This window comes from Aulonocara sp. 'chitande type north' Nkhata Bay, linkage group LG3 (assembly GCF_057382095.1).
Source record: "Aulonocara sp. 'chitande type north' Nkhata Bay isolate Kocher_YH1m ecotype deep benthic linkage group LG3, A_spYH_male_GT1.1, whole genome shotgun sequence".
Classification (NCBI taxonomy): domain Eukaryota; kingdom Metazoa; phylum Chordata; class Actinopteri; order Cichliformes; family Cichlidae; genus Aulonocara; species Aulonocara sp. 'chitande type north' Nkhata Bay.
Window position 1 is genome coordinate 51,112,815 of NC_141346.1, and position 20,732 is coordinate 51,133,546.

The window sequence follows — 20,732 nt, forward strand, 5'->3', positions numbered from 1 at the left end:
CAGGGCACCAGTGCAGAGAGTGACAGTACCAGCGGGGAGAGCGGAGACAGCACCAGCGGAAGGCACGGGACGGCTGTGTGGCTTTGCAGTTTTTAAGAAGCGGCGGGCGGAGTTGAGAGCTCTGCCCACCCGGGGTAAGTCTTTGACTTATCCCCTTTTATTGAATAAAAACTGCCGGAAGAATAGTGACTGCCGCTCCTCCCTTTCTCTAGCATATCAAGACGCGAATGCGGAAAGGAAGGAGAGGACTCCGCTGGGTTTCCCTTTTACTTCGCTGGATTTCTTAACTCCCTGGGACTTTTATGCTGTGGTGGATTCCACTGGACTTTTAATGTTGTGTTTTATTGATTTTTATTGTGTTATCCCTTGGCCAAGGTTGTTTTAATTTATCTTACATTTTTAACTATTTAAATATAATAAATTATATTTTTAATCTTACAGTTTAAATTGTGTGTTTCCCTTGGCGGCTCCACTGCTCTGCCCGTTTTTAGGAAGGTCTCCTTCCTTTTAAAAACACAAAACATCTTGGAAATAAATCAGCCTTTCCGCTCCGTTACACTGGGAGGCGTCGTTTGACTTCAGGAGCTCCTGCGATGCTCTTACTCTGCGGGAGAAAACCAAAAACCAAAAGTAGCAAACATGGAGCGATATGACTCGTTTAGATTTTGGGAAACGTGCATCGACAGGTACAGTGTCCTTTTCCCCGCGTCTTTAAAGCTGCCAACTCTGCCTCAGCTTTCATACGAACAGATGAAGTTGAAGATCTTGAAGAAGTTTTGTGGCTTTCAACATTTGAAACTGCAAGAAACTCCATTCCGGGTTTCTCTGAGGCGTGGGCTTTCATCATCAGAGTTCATCCTTTAACCTATAACAATTAAAATATTCTCAAGTATGATCAACGGTTAATTACAGCACCGGCCGGAGTACCGGGAGCAGTTTGGAAGAACAAAAAGACGCGGAGACTGTTCTAAATTGTCATCCCAAACTAACTCAAAGTTTATTCTTTGTGCAGCAGTTTTTATAGGCAGACAACAAGTTTCAGTTCAGACCCTGCCCACTGGGTGGGGTGGTGTCCTTCGACAGTTGGAATCCTTTGTTCAGCAAGGGCAATAAAGATGCACTCACAAGGCCTATAAATCTTATACAGAGGTCTCCTACATCCGTGAGTTCTGACACAACCCAGATGGTCTTCACATAAACATCTTCTGCAAGGGAGTGATAAGTAAAAGAGTGATTTGTTGGTGTTTTCCCTCCAACCTTAGTATCTACTTTCACACCATAAAATCTTCAGTTGACACAGCAAGAGGAGATGAGGTTAAAACAAAGGGCATTGCAGAAACAGGGTCCTTTGTATAATATCATCAAAAACAATACTCAGTAAATGCTACCATGGTATCAAAATATCACAACAGAAACACTATCACTTGGCTTGATATCATCCTCCACTTCTGTCTCAGTATTTGATGCAACATTGTTTTCCAATAAATTGATTTGCTTTGGACAAACAGCAGGATTTTGTTCTCTTTGATTTATCCAGTTCTGAATTTCATTTAAAAACACATTTGTGTATTTCATGATACTTGAAAAGCATTCCTCTTGTTTTATTACTTCCTCTGGCACCAAAGACAACACCTCAACATGTGAACTTGAAGCCTTTTCGCACAGTGCCTTTAAATCCACCAAATACTGCTTAATTTGAGAAAGATTTTCATTGTGTTGCATGAGCGCTTTCATTTTTTGTATTAGTCCTTTCATTTTATTAACATATTTTGCATTCATTTTGTGATTTTTCGATTTTATTCAACAATGCCTTTCCAGTCATTTTTCTTTCTCTCTTTCCCCCCAAATCATTAGAGGAACAATCATCATCACCTGTTTGACTCATGATTTTCCCGTTTGTTTGTTCGATTTTTTATTTATTTATTTATTTTAATCTTCAGTGATCATCCATTAAAACATATATCCACTGGAAGCCACAATAGACTTTGACCATAAAATCCTTTCAACGTAACGGCACTTTAATTGTCCATTTGAACATCATCCAAGCAGCATAATTAATAAGACGCAGCGCAGTCATCAATCCAAGAGCGCAGCCAAAAACATTGCACATTTAACCAACATTCATTCCATTCAGTGTCTCCTCTTAAAACATCTCAGCGCTAATGCAATGTCGCTTCCTTTTCCACAACCAGACATGCACAGGTATTCTTACCTGCGCTCCTCAGAATTGCGTCAGGTGTGTCGGTGCTGCTGGGCTCACTCATTCAGATGCGCTGCACTTACTTGGCGTCTTTCAGGTTCCTTGATCTGATTTCTTTGACCCTGCTTGTGGCTGGCTTCTCCAGAATGCCGTTTTTTGTTGACTAAAGATGTAGCGACTTCCACAGTCGCTAGAGGCCGGGGATGGAGCCTGCCTATTTGCCTGACGCGCTGTCAACTTTACGCAATAATGCGAGAGGTGGAACTGTTTGCTTGTTTATTAAAGTGCTTTGAGAGTTTACAGAGTAATGTCATCGGCTCCTGATTCAGACTCTTAATGGGGACATTTCATTTTCCAGCAGGAAGCTTTTTGTTATAGCCTTTAGATCAGGGGTCGGCAACCTGCGGCTCCGGAGCCTCATGCGGCTCTTTAGTCCTTATAGTGCGGCTCTGCGTGGTTTGGGAAAATAAATTAGTATTTAGCTGAAGTGTATTTTATTTATGCCAGTTCTTTTTTTTTACTTGTAGTTCTAAATTGGAAGCTTATTGTGATTTTGCAATATACAAATAAAATTATATTTTGTTATTTTTTCATCGCTCAAAATAAGCATCACACTCGCGGAAGCCGGTGTACCCGGCGAAACGCCGTGCATTTATCGAGCCTTTCAACCCCAGATAGGCCAATTATGGCTCTTTGGGTCTTAAAGGTTGCTGACCCCTGCTTTAGATGAACAGAGTTTTTTAATTAAATACATACTCTTTAATAAATGTTCTCTTTTATAAAAAGTAGGATAATTAAAAAAACTTTTATTATACCTCTATTAGAAAAAAAACTGTCTTGTTTTCTGTTGTCTGTTATGTAATATTAGGGATGTTTGTGACAATTAATTTCTTCATCGGCTGGACTAACCAATAGTCCACAACTAGGAAACACTGAAATTTTAAGTTAAGTTTGAAAACAGTTTAAAAAAAAACACCCCATTCCAAAACGTCTTGTGACAATCTCATTGGAGTGATGATGTCATAGAACGTCATAAGTCCTTTGATGTTTTTCCTTAAATAGGGGTGAGAAACAGCAAGATTTAGTTCGTTTCAGCAGCATCTGTGTTTGCAGCATACAAAACGTTCACCACAGAAACATTTGGAAAGCTCTTCAAAGTCATCGTATAGAAACTCCAACATGTTTCCAAGAAAAAAACAACCAATTCAAAAAGATTACGCCGCCTCTCCTTCCTGGAGTGGCCGGCCGATTTCCCCAAATGGCGTCTCATCCTCCCAAAGGGCATTAGAGGAGAGTAGGAAGGAAAACTACCTTCTCCAGAAAAAAATGCAACAAATTGAAGAAGAAAAACTTCAACTGGAGGACAAGTGTAGACGAATGGAAGCCCAAAATAAAGAGCTGGAAGAAAGACAACAGCGCCAGCCGGACATAAACATTATTAATGAGGGCTGGGGAATCAAGTTTGCTCAGGCCCGAGAGCAGATTGTGCACCTCAATAAAGAAAACAGGCAAAAGCGCGCAGAACTAAAAGAAATGACCAACCAGCTCCAAGACAAGAAAACGATGACTGATAAGATACAGCGGGATCTCCAATACATGGACCGAAAAAATCTGCTCCTCCAAAGACAGCTCCATGAAGCTGTGGAAGAAAAGAATAAATTCCTCCAACAGAAGGAAGAGCAGGACAAAAAGCAACAAGACATGCAGCACAAACTGAAGAGCATGCAGGAAAAATACCGCATGCTGAAAGAAAGCCTGGATGAAACACTGCGCCAAAATAAAGACCTTCTTCAACAGAAAGAGCAACAACAAAAAAGACTGAAAGAAGGAAAACGCATCGTCCAGGACTTTCAGTCTAAAAATCTAAAACTGCAAGAGTTTTGTAATCAGCTGAAGGACAAAGCAACTAAAGTGGAAGAAGAAAAGGACAAACTGGAGAAACGGTGCTCACAGATGCAGAAAAGGATCGATCAGATAGCGAGAAACAACTCCGAGCTCGTTAAGGGGCGTTTGGTGGAATTCAATAACTTGAAGAGTGAACACACTCAAATGCAGTCACAAAAACAACAAGAAGACAAAATACATGAAGACAAAAATCAAGAAATCAAGAAAAGAAAGAAGCAGTTAAAAGACAAGCACAAAGAGGTCCAACAGAGAAATGCAGACATGCACAATGACAAGCTGATACAGGAGGAAACATCCAAACAACTCAAAGACAAGCTTAAAGAACAACAATCAGCATTGGAAGAGATGGAACAAAGATGTGAGAAACTTGAAGAAAAAAAACGCAGAAACCATCGACGAGCTGAGAAATCTCATCCTGCAGAAAAAAGCGCTCGTGGAAAAGTGCATGAAAAAAAAGAAAAAATGGTTCCACTTGTTCCAGAGGAGAGACGCTACTGCTTCCTCACCTGATGTAGCCTCGTCTTGCTCCACCTCTGTTAACCCCCCCAACCAGTCCCGGCAGTTGACTGTCCCCTCCTGAGCCTGGTTCTGCCGGAGGTTTCTGCCCGTTTAAAGGCAGTTTTTCCTCCCCACTGTCGCCAAGTGCTTGCTCAGAGGGGATTGTTGGGGTTTTCTCTCCTAACTTCTTTCCTTATTTCTTCATTTTACCTTTTTTCTTCATTTACTTGTTTAACTTCTTTCATTATTACTTCATTTTACCTTTTTTCTTCATTTACTTGTTCAACTTCTTTCATTATTACTTCATTTTACCTTTTTTCTTCATTTACTTGTTTAACTTCTTTCATTATTACTTCATTTTACCTTGTTTCTTCATTTACTTGTTTAACTTCTTTCATTATTACTTCATTTTACCTTTTTTCTTCATTTACTTGTTTAACTTCTTTCATTATTACTTCATTTTACCTTGTTTCTTCATTTACTTGTTTAACTTCTTTCATTATTACTTCATTTTACCTTTTTTCTTCATTTACTTGTTTAACTTCTTTCATTATTACTTCATTTTACCTTGTTTCTTCATTTACTTGTTTAACTTCTTTCATTATTACTTCATTTTACCTTGTTTCTTCATTTACTTGTTTAACTTCTTTCATTATTACTTCATTTTACCTTGTTTCTTCTTTTACTTGTTCAACTTCTTTCATTATTACTTCATTTTACCTTGTTTCTTCATTTACTTGTTCAACTTCTTTCACTATTACTTCATTTTACCTTGTTTCTTCATTTACTTGTTTAACTTCTTTCATTATTACTTCATTTTACCTTGTTTCTTCTTTTACTTGTTCAACTTCTTTCATTATTACTTCATTTTACCTTGTTTCTTCATTTACTTGTTTAACTTCTTTCATTATTACTTCATTTTACCTTGTTTCTTCATTTACTTGTTCAACTTCTTTCATTATTACTTCATTTTACCTTGTTTCTTCATTTACTTGTTTAACTTCTTTCATTATTACTTCATTTTACCTTGTTTCTTCATTTACTTGTTTAACTTCTTTCATTATTACTTCATTTTACCTTGTTTCTTCATTTACTTGTTTAACTTCTTTCATTATTACTTCATTTTACCTTGTTTCTTCTTTTACTTGTTCAACTTCTTTCATTATTACTTCATTTTACCTTGTTTCTTCATTTACTTGTTCAACTTCTTTCACTATTACTTCATTTTACCTTGTTTCTTCATTTACTTGTTTAACTTCTTTCATTATTACTTCATTTTACCTTGTTTCTTCTTTTACTTGTTCAACTTCTTTCATTATTACTTCATTTTACCTTGTTTCTTCATTTACTTGTTTAACTTCTTTCATTATTACTTCATTTTACCTTGTTTCTTCATTTACTTGTTCAACTTCTTTCATTATTACTTCATTTTACCTTGTTTCTTCATTTACTTGTTTAACTTCTTTCATTATTTCTTCATTTTACCTTGTTTCTTCATTTACTTGTTTAACTTCTTTCATTATTACTTCATTTTACCTTGTTTCTTCATTTACTTGTTTAACTTCTTTCATTATTACTTCATTTTACCTTGTTTCTTCCTTTACTTGCTTGTTATTCTTATCTAAATAATAAACCAATTAAATTTATCCTTTGAGTATTTTTCATCTCATCTTTACAGAATCTTTCCAAAACATTTTCAAACATTCAGATCTGTCTTTTATTTTCTTCTTGAAACCTCATAAATGGTGAACTAAAAACCCGGATTATGGTTTGAAACATAGTTTCAGCTGAAACTGGCATAACATGCTGTGTGTGTGTGTGTGTGTGTGTGTGTGTGTGTGTGTGTGTGTGTGTGTGTGTGTGTGTGTGTGTGTGTGGAGAGAGAGAGGGCTCACAAAACTAGGTGGTGTTCTTCATTGTAATAGGAAAGGTAACATGGGTCCCCACCATTTCTCAAAGACTTGTTTCTGTAGTCTGAGTATGTAATTTGTTCCATCAGACAGACATGGATCCATAGATTATATCTGGTTTTAACCATCTGATAGTTATGCATTTTAGGGCTGCAGTGAGTCATATATTTAGCAGGTAACTTTTGGCTTTGCAGTCAATATGTTCTGCAATCCTTCCCAACACTGCTGCTGTAGGACTTAGTGGAATATTTACCTTGGAAAATGTCTTTGAGAGCATCAAATATCTGCCTCCAGAATACACAGAGTTTAGGGCAGAGCCAGAATATATGAGTGTGGTTGGCAGAGTGTGTCCCACAGTTCCTCCAGCATGAACTCAGATGTGTTGGACCCATCTTAGCAGTTATTTCTGGTGTTCTGTAGAATCTGGTACATTAATGCCCCCTTTATTTTGGGCAAGTGCAGGATTTTGAGTCTAATTCTAGGCCGCTGTTTAGCCTACATGAAGTTAGAAATTCTTCAATACAGCTTGGACTCTCCACCATTTGACCCTTAGAACTGAAGAAGCTTCTCGGATGAGAGGTGAAACGTCTTCAAGTAACTCAAAGAAGTCCAGACGCTTTTCTTTCCAAGCTCCTTAGACTACGATGACCTGGATGACTGAGAACCTTCACAGACTTCTCCACACTTTAAATGCGCTCTAATGATGGGAACGTGTGGTAACATTTAGTCTTAACTGAAATAACATATCGCATCTATAAATGGGATTAAAATGTTTACCAAAGACTAACGTTTTTCATTCAGAACAAACAGCAGATTTCAGGTTAGGGCTGCACAACTAGTCTGTCCAATATTAAAGTGACAGTTGTTTGTCACAATTATTCACAGATTGTTGTGGCAAAATGTGTTTTGATTGCACTGTCATGTCAGAATACTGCTTTCACCTTTACTTTGTGCTACACTCATGTTAATTAATCTTCATAAATTAATGTTTGCAAACACAAAGTATAAAGTTTTCCACTCTGCTATTTGTACCTGCACAATAGATGTGAATAAAACTCAAACCTATACGAGCTCCTTCTCTGTTTCCCTGCAACATTTTGTATAGATCTAACTTTTTGCCACATAAAGAACCTTCTGATGTGTTTACAGAAAATGTATTTGATAGTAGCTTATTTTGTAACTTTTAGTGGGCCTATGCAATGTTCCCTCTAAGCTGCGCACGTGCGCAATTGCGCACTGCTGGCACAGTCTCTGCGCACAGAAATTCTGCGTTGCGCACCAAAAAAAATCTAACCTGAATTGAAATTAAAATTAATACTTTAACAATTCTGTTTTGCAGTGTTGGTCAGTAAGTGACTGGCTGCTCCCATATGGGAACGATGCCACCTTATCCCATAGTCCAGCCAATAATGCGTATATGCGCAGCTAATCAACGTTGTTGGCAGGCTATGACAGCGTCCTTATGTGCCGACACCAGTGTTTTAGCTGGCAAAGCGGCGTGGCTGATGTGGAGTGAAGCCATGTTAATGACAACGTGTACAACCATTGGAGATGTGAGCAGGACAGACGGAACAATTGACGGAAAAATTGGGGACTTTACACCAGTTTTTAAATTGTGTTGATAGACCACGTAAAACCAGAGTTGTGATAAAAACATCTGCAATGTTTTGTTTTCTTTCTGAATACTATCGTTGTTTATATTTACTGCAGGAAGAAACGGTAAAAACGGCGTTTTATAAGGAAAACACTCGAAAGCGCTCTCCACCTGTGAGCAAAAACAAACCCCACCCCCCTCTGCCTTTCCTATTCGTCCAAAAAAGTACCATGTCGGCATATCAAAGAATGATATGGCAACGTGGCGTCTAGTTGTTAAGAAACGGGGGGAAGTTTTAGGAGTGATGGCGGTGCTTTGAGATGTGAGAGATTTGCAACGTTTAGCGCAAGTCTTGTGTAGTTAGTGTGTAGTGTAGTCAATAGTTTTGTTGTGTGTGTCAGAACAATGAATGCTACAGGTGTTACAGGAGTGATACATCTCCTGCTGTCAGGCCTGCATCAGGCTGTTGTTCTTTTCCTTTATCTCATAGTGGACAGAAATTATTTTTTGGAGGGGAACAAATAATTTGTGTGGCATCAGATTTGATGCAGAACAGCTGATTGTTCTGTAAATAGTTTGAAATGTTTATTTAAAAACGCCTTGGCTGCATTTAAAAAAATAGCTGCAAAAAACTTTGTTTGCCAAACTGAGTTACTTTTTTGAAGAAGTAACTATATAATTAATTGCTCAGCATTGGTCATTATTTACTATATTTTGTAGACAGAGAGTTACAGGACTCTCTCCCAGACCACAGACTCATGATACAAGTCAGAGCTGTATAAAAGAAAAAAGAAAGTTGTGTTTTCGAAATTGGAGTTCAAGTTATTTTTACTTCCAATAGTGTTAACATACTGCACAGGTCATGAACAAGATTTTTTTTTAATTTTCATGGTAAATGGGCTAAAGCAGTTAATTAAAAGTAGTCTAACATAAATGTAAACGCTGTAATTTGATTCTTTTAATAAACCATGAAACTTGGATGGATTCGATGCCGGCGTGACCACAGTGCACACGTCTGATGTCGCTCATTGGTCCAAGGGATCGCTCAGGGAGTTTGTGTGTTCGCTCAGACACGTGAAAAATTAGAGGGAACATTGGGCCTATGACATTCAGTACCCAGTTATTAAAATGTTAAGTGTAAATCATCCCCAGCCCACAATAGCAGCTGAATTTACTACGATTTCAGATCTTTTTACATGTCAATAAGAAACCACCGATGTGTAAAACAGGCTGACAACAGAATGACGTAAACCACACTGCTGCAACTGTGCAGCTCTCAGGTTTGATCTATTGTTTCTCTCTGTTTTTATGACATTTTTCACTGTGGATTACAACAACATCAACATTAGAAAATGAAATACATTTATAGTAGGTGATCATTAATCACTATTATTGGCACTATTAAAGGGCTCCAAAAATCAAACTTTGCTTAGGGCACCACGGAGGGCCAACCCTTTTTACACTTCAACGATTGTACACAAAATACAATCATCCATCCTTCTATCTATTTATGTTCTTCCGCTTATATAATTCAGCATCACAGGGAAGCTGGATCCCAGTTGTTTTTCACAGAGGGCCAAGCAGTGGAGGGAGCTGCCGACCTCCCAGCAATACATGTAAAAGCTTTATTTTACACTGACTCTGGTCATCTTTATCTATCATAAAAATTTGCTTCACGATCTGAAACACGTAAGTGTGGCAAATATGCAAACAGCTAAGAAATCAGGATGGGCTAAATCGTTTCTTACTGCACTTCTGTTAGGCGACTGAATAAAAACACAAAGTCAGCAGTCTGGCTATGAATGTCTTTAATGTTTCCCAGATCAGAATCACAGCATACAGTGTATAATAACTTCTAAAGTAAACAGAAATATCATCACCTCATTTATTTATATAATTTTACTTTACTTTTTTTAATAATCATCTTTTTTTTATTCCATTATTTAACATTTTTCTTCATCTCAAGTCTCGAGTTTCTGAGTTCAACAAAGAAAGTAGAAAGAAGACAACAGGTGCAGATTTGCAATGGACACCAAGCTGAGGGTTTCTCTGTGGGTGTCACTGTCTCTGTGCACGTTTGACACTGTGGACGTGACACAGGATCATCCAATCATGAAGTTTTGCTTTGCTGACAGTTTCTAAGTGTTGGAATAAAATAAATCCAGCAGTTATACCACAGAAAGGACAAAGTGTGGCTCTAACAGCTGTTGAACACACACAGACTGTGATGTTCTCCACACGTCACCCATCGCTCTGCACTTTTCCAGCATCCAACTGTTTTTCTGCTACATAACATCACTGCAGGAGAAAAACAACGGACAGACAGACAGCACAGTGTGACACGAGCAGGTCAGACCACCTGTGTGATCTCATGAGTCTGTGAGGATATGAGGCATCTTATGGTATCAAAGCCCTGGAGTCTGTCAAACATGGCTACATGTAAACACTGCTACATGTTAGGTGAGCTAACATTTAACTGACTGCACTTTTTTCAGTCTCAGTTTAGGTCATTTATGTCCTTACTGCGAATCACTGAAAGGCAAAGCTGGCTTTTATCGCTCTGATGTTACGCACATCATGCAGCACAGATTCATCTCTGATCACAAGACTCATTTTTCAAAATAAAAGCGAGCTAAGGCTTGAAAAGAGGACGACGATTTTATGACAATCGCAGAGAAAAGAGCAACGAAAGGATTTAAAACTTGATGAAAATGTTTTTTCTCACTGAAAACTAGCAAATTCTAATAAACAGCATGACTGGCCCTCTGCTGTGAGGGGGCTTCAGTGGAGATGACTTCTGCTACAGCGACCTTCCTGCTACAGGATGGTCACATGATAACGATCAACGTTATGACAAAAATAAAATAAATGTTGAAGAAACAAAGACAAAACTGATCGGTGGTAAGGATGAACTCATTTGAAACCTCTAGCTAACGGCCATTTTTTTCTTCTCATTACAAACTGCACCTGTTGTCTTTTGTCATCACAAAATAAGCATATCATTCATTCACTCCAAAAAACAAACAAACAAAACATAAAATAAACAAGAAACTTAATATTTACAAATATTTTGTCTGTTTTTTTTCTTACACTTAAAAATGTACAGTTCTGATCTTCCAGATGTTTCGTCTCCATCCGTCTCCCAGTTTGGTATTTTCTTCTCTGTCCAGTGACCTCAGAGTGAGCGCTGAATGTGCCACAATGCCGCCCTCTAGTGTTAGCTTATAAAACAGACAAGGAGAAAGAACAGAGCCGAATGAAAGGACTCGTTTGTGTTCTCTCCTCTGCTGTAGCTGTGTGGTGCTGAGGTTAACTACACAACCCCTCGCCGCCTCCTTATACACAGGAGTGAGTACAAAAGGGTTCGTACGGACGCATCAGCCGGCCGTCCTTCTGCTCGACACTGTTAGCTGAAAGATGATCGGATCATCCTCTGTCCTGTATTTAAGGCTGAGAGTCTTTGTCCAGTCTCTTTTCCACAGCTACTGTCCACAGCACTGATCCACCTGCAGCACAGCCCCAGTCAGTTGTTTTATGATTTACATTGTGCACGTTTCCCTTCCAGTGAGCTTACAAAACCTCTGACAGGAGAAGTCAGGCATGTGTTTCCCCCACCTCCCCTTTTAGGCAGTAATAAAATAGAAAACAAACAATCAAACAGGCTAAAGCTAGAGCACAAGCAAAGACAGCACCGGTGACTAAGTTCTCCCATACTGGACGTACGCTACCACGTGGGCTCAAACAGCAGCACATCAGCTCAGTTTACATACTGTTGACATCTTCATCAGAGGATCAGCAGGGAGCGCTGCTGAGCTGCAGTCGTCTCCACCAGAGTGACGGAGCAGGAATCACAAACAGCACAAACCCACCGTGTTGTTTCCACCCTGTTCAGGAGATCTGAGCCCCCATCCCTTTTTGTCATGTTGCAGCTCTGCACTGCAGGCCCTGAACGCCTCCCGGTTACCCTCAGTGTGCTTAGAGTTTAATTTACAACCGACGAGCTCACAGATCATCTGCAGGCAGGTGAACGAACCCTTAATGTGAGGATAATAGCAGAGCTGACCTGAGGTCAGAAATAGTCAGGAACGGTGTCGACACAGTGAAGTCAGGTGTTTGGGAATTTGTCTGATTATCAGATTGGGGGGGTCGGTGTTAAATAACAAAGGTGGTGTAGGATGGAGAGAGGAGGAGGGAGGGAGCAGTGATGATATGGAGGAAGGTGATTGGTTAAGCAGCAGGAAGGAGCTCATGCTGGAGTCTGAGTTTTTACTGTTGGCCTTTTTCTGCTTTTTGTTTATTGTTGTCTGACGCGGGCCCGCCTACGCTTGAGTGATGCAGATGTGATATCACACTCACACAGCGACTGCCACACACACACACACACACACACACACACACACACACACACACACACACACACACACACACACACACACGACATAAGGGGGTCAGACAGGAGCAGCATCAGTCTCTGCTCTGTTTTGTTAATAACGTAGAAAAATAATTTTGTACAGTCAAGCTACATCGACGGACGCTTTACCTCACGTACCCTAAAATGAAAAAGTAGTGACAGTAAGATGAAGGCTGCACATGACACCATGACTGAGTTCACAGCTGTTGCTTTGATTCTAACGTTTAAGACTTTTGGCATCGACTCCGTTTTAATAAATGAGTGCTGGGAGGCGTCGTTTGACTTCAGGAGCTCCTGCGATGCTCTTACTCTGCGGGAGAAAACCAAAAACCAAAAGTAGCAAACATGGAGCGATATGACTCATTTAGATTTTGGGAAACGTGCATCGACAGGTACAGTGTCCTTTTCCCCGCGTCTTTAAAAATAATTCATGCATAGATCCCCCACTGAGAAAACCCTTTTATATACTTTCTCCTTTGTACACATTTTATATAGAACTATATATAATATCATTTCTCTATATCTATATTTTCAGAAAAATTATTTCCACACAATAAAAAACAACAATTAAACAAATGCTTCAAACAAAACAACAAAAAAAGAGAAGATGAAAGAAAGGAAAACACGACTGAGGCCAGTTTGGCACTTTGTCACGAGAACATGACAGAACTCTGTTAGTTGACGGTAAATAGCGATACTTTATTTTTCTTTCGTTTTTCTGCTCCCTCGATGAGAAATGAAACACAGCAGTACTTACTTGGCACCTAAAAATGCTGGTAGAATGAAAGATATCAGTGTTTTCATAGTTATATGTTTAGTATACGCCTCCCCCCTCCAAACTGCTCAGCAGATCGGGAATTTTTAGAGAAGAACAGGAGGGAGGCGTGTCAAATGAGAGTGGAGTAGTCGCGGGTGTCTCCGGGAAAGAGGTCCTGGGGCGGGCGCTCTGAGCCCTCGGGCTCGGGATCTGACGGGAAGGTAGGGTAAGGATGACGAGTGGTTCGAGGCCTCGTGGTGCCGGGATCACGGCCTGCAGGGGAGCGCGTAGTGGTGGGAAAGAGCACGTCGTGCAGGCTGTGAAGATGAGGGACTAATTCCAGCCAAAAGGCCACTTTGTTAGCTCTGTAGTTGTCTCTGACACGAGGTTTCAGACCGATGTGAAGGTACTGCTTGTCCTTCGAGTTGAACTTGGTCCAGATGACCTCCTCGAAGCGGTTGGGCTTGGTATGAATGAACTTGGTGTCCTGAGGGACGGGCAGGTTGGGGTCCCTGGTGGAGCATAAAGGTTAAACGTTTCAGTTCAAAGTTATATTCAGTCTCCATTATAAGTAACATGTGGCATCAATACACTGAATACAGACAGGAGGCCCATTCTCTGTGCAGCCTTTAAACTATCTAAGACCAACCGGCTGCTCTGGGATCTGGATGCTTTTGGTCAACCAGTATGTTCAATTCTTCAAAGCCACACGAGAATTAAACTAGCAACCCAGATTCAAGTATTCAAGATGACTAGAAGGCTGTCAGAGAACATACAGTAACGTGTACAGTTTAAACTACTACGACATGAGGCCTACCCAGTCTTTGCGAAGTTAGTCCAGTAAGTCATGACCACAGCGCTCAGCATCACATCGTTCTTGGAGAAGTTGCACGGGAACAGGTCCGTGGCACCGATCATCGGTACGCCGAACACGTAAGGTATCTCGTCTCCGTGCGCGGCGTCGGCCCACTCGGGCCGCGTCTCCGTCTGGCAGTGGTGGTAGAACGTGTAAAAGTAAACTGGGGACTGAAACTCAGCATGGAGTTTGGCAGTGGCCACAGCTGGTGCCACCCACTGGTGGTCCGTAAACAGGGCCAACAGAGTCTTCCGCCGCATGTCTCCGTTGTCCCTGTCCGCCCAGTCTGTGTACATGAACTTAATGGTCTCCCTCAGGATGTCTTTGCCTGGTGAAGAAGCACAGGAGGGGACAAAAGGAGGGGGAAGAAAGATAAAAGTGAAAAACTGCTAAGAGCAAAGTAACAGCAGTGCTGTTACTTTGCAGATGAACCAAGAGCCAGGAAGCGAGTGAGAAATCTAGAGAGGAAAAAAAAAGTCTTTCAGATAACAGAACGAGTGACAGGCACAGAGAGGAAGCATGACTGCATTATCCAAACATGTCTGTACTGTGACTGTGGTCCGGCTGTGAGGGGTTCGCAGGCCGATCTGTCAGAAACACAGACACTGAGACTGGGAGCCGACTACCTGGGGGATGATAGCATTACTGCCCACAGAGCCTCAAAGGTTAAGGCGCAGACACGCCGTGATGTGGATGAGTGGCTCTCTTTAGCACGCTTGTCTTGTTTGATGCACTTCACTGGGCTCACATGTTACTGATTCCATTCTTTACTCGCATGTTTTAAACGCTTAAAGCACTTTCACAGGTTTTTATATTCTTTTGAAAATTCATGTGAACTCAAGCTGTCAGAACTGTAATGTAAGCTTTGATAATTGTCCACATTTGTCATTTTGATGATTATCCGTTTATTTTAATGAATACAGCAAACAGAAAAAAAAATAACAGATCAACAAACGCGGCTCCTAATAAGACAAAACCTGATGATGCTGCAAAATGCAGTTAAGTGAGAGGAGGCTGTTAAATGGAATAACTGAAAAAGTGGCAGTGTACAGAGGTGGCGTCCTCACCCTCTGGGTATCCGTAGAGGTTGTCAACAAAGTTGGAGATGGTGTAGTCGAACGCCGCAGCTGAGATGCCGTCGTTGTCCTCACTGTCGTCCACAAACTTCAGCCCCTCTGCCTGGTTCACTCCTATCAGGATGTCATAGTTTAGGAACTCCCCCTGGTGGAGAAAATGAGGAAGAACATGCTGAGTGCTGGAACAGAGCCTGTGTGCATCACAAGTCTATAACAGGAAGTGCGGCTGAAACACAGCTTTGTGAATTGGCAGCATTTCATTTCCCAGTAAACAAAATAAAGATTAGCTGTTGCCATGAAAGTCCTGCTATAAACTGTAATAATAACTGTAAGCACTTTTTAAGCACATTCAAGGTCGATTTTCAAGCTTTTCCAGCACATTACCAAAAACAGATGAAAGCATGTTTCACTTTCACTAACAGAGGCGAGGCTGCCGGATACTGATGCCACCGGGCCCTCTGACCACCACCAGTAGGCAACGGGTGAAGTGTCTTACCCAAGGACACAACGACCAAGACTGTCCAAGCCGGGGCTCAAACCAGCAACCTTCCGATTACAAGGCGAACCCCCAACTCTTGAGCCACGATCACCCAGTGGGGACATTTCATTTTCCAGCAGGAAGCTTTTTGTTAAACCCTTTAGATCAGGGGTCGGCAACCGCACGCGGCTCTTTAGTCCTTATGGTGCGGCTCTGCGTGGTTTATGAAAATAAATTTTTTTTACTTGTAGTTCTAAATTGGAAGATTATTGTGATTTTGCAATATACAAATATACAAATAAAACACTGAAATTTTAAGTTAAGTTTGAAAACAGTTTAAAAAAAAATAGGGCTTTGGAGTTGACATCACGCCGCAGTGCATTGTGGGATCACGGCGCCATGTCAGTAGGCCAGAAAGCAAAACAAGCACACAGTGTTGGAGTGTTGGATTCGGGACTGCCAGAACCATGCTCAAAATCAGCGCAAAAGACAAAGGGCTGTATCGCGACCGATTGTGCAAGACGCCAAGAGACGGTACTTTGAAAAAATTGTTACGGGCGCCAACCACTGTGACCTCGTTGTGTGGACACAGAGAGACCTTGCTGTGATTCGCGTCTTCCCTGCTGTGGATTTCTGGAAACCGCGCTTAAAGCAAGCACAAGACTTCTTTCGTAAAGTGTGCCTTCCTGAACTTGTTGGGAAATACTTCTCGAAACAACGTGCTGCTCTAAATAGCCTGTAATGTTTCATGTTGTGGTTAAAGATTGATGACAGCTGTGTGGTGCGATGTAAATAGTTTGCATTTCATTTTTATGTGATTAAGATAAGATAAGATAAGATAAGATAACTCTTTATTGTCATTGCACAGTCATACATAGTACAGTAGTACAATGAAATTGGAAAAACTGTCCTACGTCGGCACTACATATAACACAACACGACACGATATGACACATCACAACGTAACAAACAACACAACACAGTATATTAACTTAGTATAAAAAAGAAGAATAAGTGTATGTGTATTGCACACTGTTATTATTGCACATTAATTATTATTGCACCTTGTTATAAATATAAATATTATTGTTATCGTTTTAAACATTGTTACCTCCCCCCTAAAAAGTCCAGGGAGGTATCCAGTCAGGTCAGCTATTTACATTGATCAGGGCTATTGCCCTGTTGTAAAAGCTGTCCTTGAGTCTATTTGTTCGGGACCTCAGCAGCCTGAACCTCCTGCCAGACGGCAGCAGCTTAAACACCCGGTGTCCTGGGTGTGTGCAGTCCCGTAGGATGCTGCGTGCCCTCTTGAGACAGCGAGTGCTGTACAGGTCCTTCAGGGAGGGAAGAGGATGTCCAATGATTTTTTGGGCCATGTTGATGACCCTCTGGAGTGCCTTTCTGTGTGCTGTGGTGCAGCTGGAGAACCACACACCGATGCAATATGTCAGCACACTTTCAATGGAGCAGCGGTAGAAGACGGTCAGCAGCTCCTTCTTCAGGTCCATTTTTCTGAGGATTCTCAGAAAGTGGAGACGCTGTTGGGCCTTCTTTAAGACCGCAGAGGTGTTAGAGCTCCATTGGAGGTCTGTGTCTATGTGCACACCCAGAAACTTGAAACTGGAGACCCTTTCCACGCACTCCCCGTTGATGCTGACAGGCTGCAGCTCGGACTTCCTCCTTCTGAAGTCAACTACCAGTTCTTTTGTTTTGGTGGTATTGAGGTCCAGGTTGTTGTCTGCACACCAATCTGACAGCCTCTGAACTTCAGCTCTGTATGCAGTCTCATCTCCCCCTGAGATGAGCCCCACCACAGTGGTATCATCTGCAAACTTGATGACTGTGTTGTCTGGGTGGGAACTAACACAGTCATGTGTGTACAGAGTGTACAGTAGGGGACTCAGTACACAGCCTTGTGGAGAGCCGGTGTTGAGGCTGAGGGCTGAGGAAAGATGAGGCCCCACTCTAACTCTCTGTACACGGTCTGAGAGGAAGTCTCTGATCCAGCGGCAGGTGGTGGAAGGAAGTCCAATTTCCAGCAGTTTATCTATTAGTCTGTCCGGGAGTATCGTATTGAAAGCAGAGCTAAAGTCAACAAAGAGCAGCCTGGCGTAACGGCCCTGCACTTCCAGGTGAGAGATGGTGGTGTGGAGCGTTGTAGCAATGGCATCTTCAGTTGATCTGATTGCTGTGTACATGTGAATAGATCTATAATAAAGAAAAACAAACAAATATACTATTCTTTTTTGTTTTATTAAAACAACTTCACACAAAGTACAACTATTTACAATGTACTGTACATCCAAAAAAACAGCTTTAAGAATACTCAACAGGAGCAAGTGTCATTTGGCCCTGGTTTGACAACAACACTGGGGCACATATTAACAAAAACACAGCAAACCTTAACGATCTTATCAATCGTCACATGATAAGAGTAATCGGATTGGCATTGTAGTGTGTAACATTTTGAACTTGTTGCGCAAACTACCTGCTACTCGCTCAACATGAATTCTAAGGTGGGCACGTCGTAGCCTTTTGTGAAAGCTGGAATCTTGACCTGTGCACACATCATTCCTGCAGCATCTCTGATGTCAAAGCCTCTGTCAGCCAATACTACGTCCCCTGGTAACAGCTTTTGAAGAATTCCACATCTCTCTGTGATGTGTTTATCTGATGCACGACCCCCCCATCCCCTGGAAATGAAAGAAATAGCTCCATGGGGTGTAATCCCGATGAGGTATTTTATGGTGTGTGTACCCTTGTAATGAGAGTATGTTTGTGCGCGTGCCTTTAAATTAGATGGTCTTTCTGTTCGAATCTCAAAACAGTCAACAATGATGGCTACTCGTTTTCCAAAAGTTTCAGTAAACTGTGGAGGCATTGTCGCCTGCAGACAGTGCCTCTCAGGCCAGTGCACCAGTGCTCCTAAGCGGGCATACAAAACATCAATGGTATCGGTGAAGACAGAAGACAGTGTTTTGTGGGACACATCGAATAGATGAAAAGATGCTGGACTGGAAGATCAAGTCTCAGACGCATTAGTGTGAGTAAGAGCATTTGGAAACCTGTCAGTTTCTTTGATATTGGCAGGAAATCTTTGACAGTGTTGAAGAGGGACATTAAGACAGCATAACAATGTAGTCCAGTGTAATATCTTACTTTTTCGGTATCGTCCTTTAAGAAAGTTTCATTCAGCTCTGTCTTTTGCAACTGTGCTCGAAGCAGTCTGTTCTCCTCCAACAGCCGGTTTATTTCTGCTCTGCCCTGTTGACTGCACACACAATCCTTCGTCTGCCCTTCAGCTTCCGTGACGCTGTCACTCCATCACCACTGTCCACATTTGCAGCTGGTACGTCAACCTCCACTTGTCCAACACAATTGCTGTCCACTGCCTCCATGACATGTTTATTTTGTTGTTGTTCTTCTGTCAGACCTTCATCGATCATCAAGCCTGTAAGATAAAAATAGTGCATAGACAAAAGGTTAATGTACACCAATATTCCAATGACAGGTGTGTGATTCATCTTTAAGTTATGTGTGGATTAGTGTACCATAAGAGCAATTTAGTATGTTTTTGGAGGGGGGGTGTTTACCTGCAATGGGTGCTCTTTTTCGCTTCTGTTGCATACGCCTTGCGTGCCGGTCCGAGTCTGACACAGGTTTGTCGTCGTGCCCCAGTGTTGGTGCCCAGTCTGGATTTGTTACATCCATTTCATATGCTGGTTTGCCTGAAATAATGCCAAATCAAAAGCTACTCAGTCGACATGACGTGGTTGTGCAGCATCACACGTTAGCATGTTTTATCTCATTATCTATGACCGCAGCGCATTGAGAAAAAACACTAAAAGCCTTTTAATAGTGATATGAATTAATTTAGAACTCACCGGAGAGAAAATGCCGCGAGCAAACCAACAAAAAGCTGGAGATTGCACGGAACTCGATATCCGCTCGTCTCACCGCTGCAATCCATGCCTGGCGTCTTTGTTTGGTGATATCGGATACATGGGATCCCTCACGTCGCCGCCAGGATGGAAAACGATGAAAAGAGCCCATTATCCAGTTTCTTGCCTTCACGATCGTGAGATCTAACGTTGCAACCGACTACACAACACGTACGAACCATAGCTGAAGCTGTCATGGCGGCGGGGGGCGTGGCCCGCCTCCTGTGACATCACGCTCCAAAGCGACAATCTCATTGGCTTAGGGAGTGATGATGTCATAGATCTTAAGAATCCTTTGATGTTTTTCTATAAATAGGGGTGAGCAACAGCAAGTTTCAGTTCGTTTCAGCAGCAGCATCAGAAACCATCCACGAGCTGAGAAATCATCCTGGAGAAGAAAAGCGCTCCTGGAAAAGTAAGAAAGTACGTAAAGAAGAAATGGTTCCACTTGTTCCAGAGGAGAGACGCTACGGCTTCCTCACCTGATGTAGCCTCGTCTTGCTCCACCTCTGTTAACCCCACCAACCAGTCCCGGCAGTTGACTGTCCCCTCCTGAGCCTGGTTCTACCGGAGGTTTGTCCTCGTTTACAGGCAGTTTTTCCTCCCCACTGTCACCAAGTGGAGAGGAAACCAGTCCAAAGCTGGTCTCTCAATCTCCCGTTGGAGAGCCAAAGATGCATGCTGACGTGAGGAGTCCTGCGTAAAACGACGAATTTTGCCCATTTTACATTTAAACTCCACCAAAGATGTTTTAAATGGATGAGGAATCATCCATTTAAAACATCTTTGCGAGTCATTTTTTTGTGATTGTCTAACCATGCATGCTGACGTGAGGAGTCCTGCGTAAAACGAGGAATTTTGCGCATTTTACATTTAAACGCAACCAAAGATGCTTTAAATGGATGAGGAATCATCCATGTAAAACATCTTTGCGAGTCATTTTTTTGTGATCGTCTAACCAAGCATGCTGACATGAGGAGTCACGATCGCGAGGAATTTTGCGCATTTTACATTTAAACGCAACCAAAGATGTTTTAAATGGATGAGGAATCATCCATTTAAAACATCTTTGCGAGTCATTTTTTTGTGATCGTCTAACCAAGCAT

General features: G+C 41.5%; 1 protein-coding gene and 2 pseudogenes across 2 annotated transcripts; 1 reads left to right on the forward strand and 2 right to left on the reverse strand.

The window, feature by feature from the left end:
• The first annotated feature begins 3,041 nt into the window (after window positions 1-3,041).
• LOC147336076 (uncharacterized) lies at window positions 3,042-4,876 on the forward strand (annotated as a pseudogene).
• A 6,442-nt stretch (window positions 4,877-11,318) lies between these two features.
• LOC147336077 (neuroligin-2-like) lies at window positions 11,319-18,976 on the reverse strand. Of its 2 annotated transcripts, none has more exons than XM_086285096.1 (4): window positions 18,845-18,976; window positions 15,199-15,352; window positions 14,093-14,453; window positions 11,319-13,787 (listed from the first exon to the last, which is right to left on the reverse strand). In XM_086285096.1, the coding sequence occupies exons 3-4, from the start codon at window positions 14,425-14,427 to the stop codon at window positions 13,406-13,408; spliced, it is 717 nt and encodes a 238-aa protein (XP_086141222.1). In that variant the 5' UTR covers window positions 14,428-14,453; window positions 15,199-15,352; window positions 18,845-18,976; the 3' UTR covers window positions 11,319-13,405. The 2 variants fall into 2 exon arrangements, with proteins under 2 accessions (XP_086141222.1, XP_086141224.1); XM_086285098.1 differs by having other exon boundaries at window positions 14,093-14,459.
• LOC147336078 (uncharacterized) lies at window positions 18,042-19,131 on the reverse strand (annotated as a pseudogene).
• Between the last annotated feature and the right edge of the window lie 1,601 nt (window positions 19,132-20,732).

Excerpts from the sequence above, each read along its gene's own strand:
- LOC147336077 (XM_086285096.1), bottom strand. The coding sequence starts at position 14,427 with ATGTACACAGACTGGGCGGACAGGGACAACGGAGACATGCGGCGGAAG. Across the intron at positions 13,788-14,092 it reads ACTAACTTCGCAAAGACTGG|GGACCCCAACCTGCCCGTCC; the intron begins GTAGGCCTCATG and ends ATGCTCCACCAG.